Source organism: Lolium rigidum, chromosome 5 (genome assembly GCF_022539505.1).
Source record: "Lolium rigidum isolate FL_2022 chromosome 5, APGP_CSIRO_Lrig_0.1, whole genome shotgun sequence".
Lineage (NCBI taxonomy): Eukaryota > Viridiplantae > Streptophyta > Magnoliopsida > Poales > Poaceae > Lolium > Lolium rigidum.
The window spans coordinates 82,998,295-83,005,951 of NC_061512.1; the positions used below are offsets into that span (position 1 = coordinate 82,998,295).

The 7,657-nt window shown below is 45.9% G+C and overlaps 1 protein-coding gene across 3 annotated transcripts; it reads right to left on the reverse strand.

Moving 5' to 3' along the window:
• Window positions 1-1,330: 1,330 nt before the first annotated feature.
• LOC124655324 (auxin response factor 24-like) lies at window positions 1,331-7,447 on the reverse strand. Of its 3 annotated transcripts, XM_047194239.1 has the most exons (15): window positions 7,182-7,447; window positions 6,927-7,048; window positions 6,174-6,272; window positions 6,020-6,073; window positions 5,759-5,935; window positions 5,545-5,629; window positions 5,005-5,095; window positions 4,745-4,909; window positions 4,417-4,536; window positions 4,229-4,304; window positions 3,977-4,148; window positions 2,970-3,886; window positions 2,037-2,227; window positions 1,761-1,942; window positions 1,331-1,676 (listed from the first exon to the last, which is right to left on the reverse strand). In XM_047194239.1, the coding sequence occupies exons 1-14, from the start codon at window positions 7,216-7,218 to the stop codon at window positions 1,792-1,794; spliced, it is 2,457 nt and encodes an 818-aa protein (XP_047050195.1). In that variant the 5' UTR covers window positions 7,219-7,447; the 3' UTR covers window positions 1,331-1,676; window positions 1,761-1,791. The 3 variants fall into 3 exon arrangements, with proteins under 3 accessions (XP_047050195.1, XP_047050196.1, XP_047050194.1); XM_047194240.1 differs by having other exon boundaries at window positions 1,331-1,942; window positions 2,970-3,874; XM_047194238.1 differs by having other exon boundaries at window positions 1,331-1,942.
• Between the last annotated feature and the right edge of the window lie 210 nt (window positions 7,448-7,657).

Here is a 7,657-nt window from a genome sequence, read left to right on the forward strand (position 1 = left end):
TTCAAAGAGCTAATATGGAAAATAAAAATTCCCCCAAAGGTAAAATTCTTATCATGGTTGGCTATTCAAGGCAAATGTCTAACGGGCTCTGATGTATCACAGCTGAAAATCTTTGCAAAGATAGGATGGCCACACACAAAATGACAAAAACATGCCCCTTGTGTTGTTTGGATGATGAACCTGCCGCCCCCTTTTCACCTCTTGTGCTAATACTATTGACATTTGATCTTTCAGCTTTGCAAAATATCAGTTCTGGATGATTACGAGTCCCTCATGCCTCATGGTCAGACTTCATGACATAGAACCAAACTGACTTCGCGATGGAACCACCACCGCTACTTCTCAGATCTTGGCTTTCATGATATTCTCCACCAATTGACTACGCGATGGAACGAGAAAGCATGTCCCATGTTGGTAACAATTAGCAGAGCTCCGTGGCACTTCCTCTCAAACCAAACGGTCTGAAAAAAACACGGGTGCGCATGACCGAATCCTACATCTCCAAGCATAACTCACCGAATGGAGATTGGCAACGAATTCATCTAGAACACAACACTCTAGATCGATGGGGACATGTATCTTGTAGATTAACATCTTGGCGCTAGTTAGAACTCTAGGACCACCATATTTATTCAAGCCGAACTAGTAGCCCCCACACCACTCGCTGGTACCTTGTTGGATCTGTTGCTCCGATCCCCACCGGCGGAAGGCTAGCATCGAGGAAGATGGCAGAACAGGGGGATCATCCATGGATCCGATCGGACCGTGCAATGAGGGGATGGGGAGGTAGTTGGCACCCAGATGAAATCTAGAGTTTCCCCCACCCAGCCTTCCACCGGTCACGCCGTCGTGGACGACCTCCACCACCACCTCAGCCAGGGGCGCCGAACTGGCCGCTGCTCGACGACACGACGACCTTTCACCGCCCTAGCAGCTTCGGCGACAATATTTAGGGGGCACCTTCAGCGGTTGGGCCCGTTGTCGCCACGGCTAGGGCCGGCGGCAGTGGCGGCAAATCGAACCAGCGTTGGTGAGGTTTCTAGCGACGGCGCGTGGGTTACGCCCCTAGGGTTGCCCTGGGGAACCACAAGTCTTCAGCTTATTCAAATGACCCTAATTTTTGCATTGAAAAAATACTTACAAATCTGGTGATCTCGTCTAGCGACATGAATGATTCTTGCTGTATATTGAACACTGACGTGAAGAATTATGGCTGTATTGAACCCCTGCTCGACGGTTCAGGTATCAACTATCTATCAACTAGCAAGCAAGGGAATAATCGGACAAAACATGCGTGCTGGTGAATAATCAAAACGCAAGTGCAGCAACATTAGGGGTCAAAGTGCATTCTTAAGGTATTTATACAGCACAGACTAAAGCTGTTCGCAACATGCTAGAATCGGAGTAATGTACAATGGAGGATTAGATAAGGTAAAGCAAGCGCCCAGGATGTCAGTCTATTCGTTTTCTCCTGCTGGACGCATAACGCAATGAACTTAAACCAACAAATCTCACCCAAAACTTATCAAGGGACGAACGGGGCCAACAGACAACAGGACACGCACCATCTACAGACAGGGATACCGCAGGGTTCACATACCCGATACACGCATCAACAGACCAACTATGCCACGAAAAAGCTCTCATGTCGCCTCTCCGTTGGCACTACAAAAGATCTGCAACAAGTGGACAACACTTGTCCTGTTAGATAGTTGGAGCAAGTATTGCCGCCAAAGACACAGCTCACCGACACAACATACTAGCAGTTTTGAGACATCAGGGATGGTGTGGTCAGGCCACCTCGGGGCTATCTGCCAGCAACCCTCTTTCCAGGGAGGCAGACAGATTATCTTCTGATGTTTCTCTGAGGGCACCTGGATTCATCTTCTGGATCACCTCCCTCGTATAGATGAAGATCTTATGGACCACATCGCAGAATTCACTGTAGGAACAACGAGATCCAAGTGAAACAGTGTTAGTCATGCATTAAAAAATCTCGACAACAATGGGAACATTCGAGTAGTGGCGGTACTCACTTCCACGGGTCATCCCCAACAAGCATCATATCACCATCAGTGTCAGTGTACACGACCATCCAATTCTTGCCAGAACCATTCAGCTCACCGTGGAAGTCGAACATCCGATCCAGTTCAGCAATCAACTCACCATAGCACGTGAACCTCGCCAGATCAACCGACCTGCCAAGTGCAATGCCTTGCTTGTGGACCTGAAATGAGAAGTCTCAAGTCATATTCAACACACAAAAGATAAAAGCAGATGCGGCCAGATTAAAGTAACTGAGCAGAACATTCGGTTCTATCAATGGTATCTTGGAAAATAAAATAAAAATGAACAAGGGAAATAAATAATTGGCTACTACAAAATTTTCATGGTCTTTGGATGCTAGGAGAAAGGTTATCTAGTCAGGACTGCTAACTTACTAGTTTTAGACTCTTCTGTATATGCACTGCATATATTGGCCCTTTGGCCTGAAATATTAATACTCTGTACATCATTTATCTTTCTATATTCCAAAAAGTATGATGGATCTACGCCTGCCATTTTTGTGAGGAAAAACATAGTATCTGAAGGATGGAAAATCTGACAACACGCAGTGACTGTCAAGTTACTATGATAGTCTGTCAAGGAGTATTTGTTAAGGTGCAGCACATAGAAGCTGTTTCCTGATGACGTAAAGCAGTGCCAAACAAGAAACCTCTATAGGCAACTATTTATTACCAAGGAGATTAAATACCTACCAGGTTTTTTATGTTTGAACCTGTGAAAAACTTAGCTTTTGAATGCATGCAATAATATTGCAGAAACAACTCAATTGGAAAATCAACTCAGCAAGCAGCAACCAGCAATACATGGAGAAAACTCTCAAAACTATCGGCGGGGGATTTCTACATTGAGCATTTCACATGGCTAAATAAAAATAAGGTATAACAGCAGCAACAGTAGTATACCTTCGTGCAGCTCCGGTTGGACCAATTTTGCATTCTGCTCTGAGTATTTCTGGAAGCTTCTGGACAAGACTGGTGTTTTTCCATAACAGAATATAACTGAGTTCCATCAAGTGGATTCACAATTCTGGGAGGATCAGAACTTTTATCAACTTCAGGCTCTTTTACTGAATGAGGGGTTTGGGGCTTCCAATCATATGCAACATTTGTGGGGGATGTCAGAGGTTCAGATTTCTTAGGGCTGTCAAGAGGAATTCCAAATAGCATACACGGAGGACCTTTAGTTTTCCGAAGATCTTGAGCAATGACCGGTGGCTGTGGCTTGATTAAGTTCAGCGAGGTATCTTCTGTGTGGGAACTCAGCTCAGCATGGTCAAACCAACCGGAGGAGCGCTTATCAGTGCCCTGGACCTGAAGTGAAGTGAAATCTCCATTCCAGCTAAATTTTGCATTTTCTCTGCTTTGAGCGAGTGTCTTGCCATGCGTAGTTAGGTAATCAGGTCGTATCACTCCTAAACCAGCATTAGGAGCCGTAAAAGACCATGTGTCAGGCAACGTGTTGCGGTTAACTTGTTGGTTTGGATAATGAACATTGATCATGTTCCAGGTGGTTGAACAATTCTCAGATATCTGACTAGGAAAATAACACAATGAGTTCTGTGTAGCTTTCAGTGGCTGAAATCCCGATAACATGTCAGTGTAACCTTCAGGCCTTTGCACCTGGACCCAACCTTCGGAATTCAGTTTCCTCTGGGTGTTACTTTTCTCTTGATCATGCTCAGAAGGCCACATGGTAAGCTTCGTGGAACTATTTAAATCATTAGGATCACCGAAACGACTTTCGAATATCGCATTTTCTTGACTCTGGAAGGTCTTTGGAAGCTGATTTTGGTGCGAGTTTGCAACGGCTTTCGAAGAAACTACGTGAGAAGGGAGCACATGTATTAGTAAATAGTAATGGCAGCAGCAAGAACTGCACCAGTTTAAGAACAACAAGGTCAAACTCGAACCTTCTTTGTTTACAGAAGACAAGTCAGATGAAGAAACTATAACATTTGGACGAGACCTCTTGTATCTGGGTGCCTGCTGTGGACTGACAGGAAGAGGGCTAACCACAGGTTCTATTTGCCAAGGGGAAACTTGGTCAGGACGAGGTACAGAAGACGCTTCATCCCACCGCACCTAATTCGCAAGAGCATATCAGCATACATGGTATAACTATATTTGTTTCATAAGAAAAGGAACAAACATAAGATTTGTACCTTAAGAGAACGCCATTCTGAGTCCGCCCAGCCAGATGGATCAGAATCACCTATTCCAACTATCGTTCCACTGAATCTGCCACATGAGAATTAAAGTTTCATGCCATCTCCCAATGAAAAGTCTGTGTCATTAGTAAATGTATCGCATATGTATTATTCACTAAAGGCTGCAACAGACAGCTGCTTACCTTTGCTCTGCAGCCTCCTCGCCTTCGAATCTCATCTTAAATCGCATCCCTATTGAATGATTTCGTTTCAGCGATTCATAGTACCGATCACAAGGGACCACAAATTCAGCTGGACTAGTCCTGCAAGATCAGTGTAAATAACACATCTGAGGCATGCCACATGCAACTCGTTATCACTTATCAATGCACTAGCGGTGCGGTTACAAAAACTTACATCTATCATGTAAAGGGATCTAGAATTTGATGCAAAAAAATAAGCAACAAATGCGACAGAGCTTCTCATGAATTAAACACTCAGATAACACGTCTGCCTACAACTAATGCTAACCTTGGCTTATAGTATACAGTGAACATAGACCCCGTGTTCACAGCATGCCATGCTGTTGCAAGGACACCAAGATGCATACTGTGACTCGATATGACCGAAGATGGAATATTGGCTTGTTGTCTCATTGCACGCCGAACTCCGACACGTAGTTCCCCATTCTCACCTCTGATCATAGCCATATAAACGTAACGAACATTGATTAGTCTCAAAGACCAGAGGTGAGCACAAGCCACATGAATTGTTCAGGATGGCAAGCAAACCTGAGAAATATGAAGGCATCCCCAGCAATGAGACGCTTGTTACTAACAAAAACACTCCACCCGCTCTGCAGAAGGTGTCTTTTTGGCTGGCCTGAATCAAACAAACATATACTTGAGGTTTCAAAAAAAAAAATACTAACCACACAAAATTTATAAAATTTGCAATTCGCTTATGGGCAATGGAGTATGGAATCTTTGCCGAAAGAAACTAAGTGTGCAAACAATGATTTTCACAATAAAATAATTGTTATTATCCCCAAACTATCAATTTCAATCACATGCAAATGAGTGTCTACACAAATAGCTGCAGATAAGATGGTCCTATCATATAGCAAAAATATTGAGTATCTATTGCATGAAACAATGCAGTTAAGATCAAAATAAATTGGTCACTACACAAATAGCCTCGCATTGCACTAACAACTAAAATCTGGCATTAAGTGTGCAACGCTGTAATGAAAGCTAAGGAAAACAAAACATCAAAGAACAGGACACGTTCTTTAAGAATAAATCATGTGCAAGCAGAAGGATGATTATCACCTCGGAAGATGTGACGGAAGCGCCACTCGACCCCATGCAGATCTTTGGCCATCAGCTCTTGAGTTGGGGGATGCTGACTCATATCCTGATCAAGGAGCACATGAAAGGCATCAGCATCACTATCATTATGATTAACCCAACAAAAGGCAGTCATATACCAACAACAATGAAAACAATGTAAGCAACATCAAGCCGAAGGCTCCAAGGGCCTAACCAGCGGTGGAAGGCACTCATCTGCGTGCCGGCGCAACACCGAGAATCCACCATGTGTGCTTGTGTCCGAAGCAGTCAGAGTCTTGCAGAAGGAGTGCACACAAGGCCGCTCATTCGCAGCTGGTGGTGCAGCAGGCACCTCCTCCTCCTTCTCCGAGGAGACATTTTCATTTTTCTGCTGCAAATGGACAGAAACATAATAGTGTTATTGTTTAGCGCAACAAACCTAAACCACCACCAAGCATAAGCAGAATGGACTCACCTTCTCAGGAAGCAGGGTGAGCTGGGCATACACCTCATCAGTATCTTGCTCGGCCTAGCAAAAGGAAGAGGGATCACACATCTAAAGCCTAAACCACAAAAGCTAGTAGCATAAACTCGCAAGGAAGGGGATTATAGTACAAGGCTGCTACTACCTTCAGCTCGACGTTCATGACCTTGCACGGGATCTTCCATGGCAGATTGTAGAGGGGGGCACCCTGCTGCTGGGCGACCTGGTTCGTCGACGCTTCCACCTGAAAATTTGGATGCATAAACAAGCAGAAGCCAGAGGAACCACAGAGCAGAGGAAGAACCACAGAGCCGAGAAATCATTGCACGTTTCCGTCACGGTTACAGGAACTGCCACAGACTTTGGGCAGCGACTAAAAAATTAAAAAGGTACCGAGGCTATTACCATTCCAGGCACTAAAGAAAGACCAAATCTCCAGAGTCAAGCTCACAGAAGTGGTAACCAGCAATAAAATAACGGGTTGCTAGTAACTGAGGATGGTATCGGAAGCGAAAATCACGTCTCGGGTTGCTGTAGGGAAGAACCCTCCCGGAACTTGAGAAAAGAAGAAAAAAAATCAAAATTCAGCCAAAAGGATCGCCCTTTGTCGAATATAAACAAAGAACTTGGGCGGATTCGGCTGTGAAAGACAGGAATTCGATATGGAAGCACGCCTAGTTTCTGCCGGCTCGGAATTTCCCAGATCGAGGGAAAGCACAGCGACCAAATTGCCTAACCCCGCGCTTAAACCCCCCAAAACAGCGCAATTTCGTAGCGATCACACGTAATCCCACAAATTACGCAAGAACTCAACATGGGAACACGCAAAATTCTCGGAGAACACAAGAGCAGCATCAAACCCCAGCTTGGCATCCGCCTCGCCGCCCTTCTCCTTTACCTGCTCGATGTGTCCCTGCGGTAAGTAGAAGACCCTCTCCCCGACCGCCGGCACATTCACCAGCGGCCCCGCGCAAGCCTTCCAAAGCTCCGTGAAGAGCACATCCGCCGGCACTCCCGCACCTGCACCGCCAAAAAAGAAAAGAAAAAAAAAATCATCTTCTTCAGAAAAAGCACGATCCCAAACCCACGCTCGCCAAGGCCGCACCACCCAACACAAAGACGCAGAAACAAACAAACAAGAGCAAGCAATCACCTCCCCCGCCACCGCCGGCCGCCGTTGATGCAGCCATGGGATGGGATCGCTCACATCTGCGTCCCCCCACCCGGGCGAAACACGAATTACGCGAAGCGGGGAGCGAATTCCTACGCCTCTTCCTCGCGAACCTCGCCCGTCCCTCCTGGCAATTCCGGCGAGCCCGTCCCTTGTGATTTGGGCAAGGGGCGGAGATTTTAAGTAGGGAGAGCAACAGAGGAGACGGGCGACGTCAGTTGTGTGTGTCTCGACTGTGTCTGTGTGAGTGTGTCGTGTGGGCGTGGCGAGTGTGTCAGTTTTGCTCGCAGCGACCAGCGAGAGGGGAGCGGGGAGCGGTCAGGTTACCGCGGCCTGCCCGGGTCTGCCAACACAGGCTAATGTAAAAAATGGTAACAACACATCACCGCCACTGATTTTGCAGACTTCATATTAGATTTTTGGTTTTACTCCTCTAAACCGCACTTAGCCAATCCTTT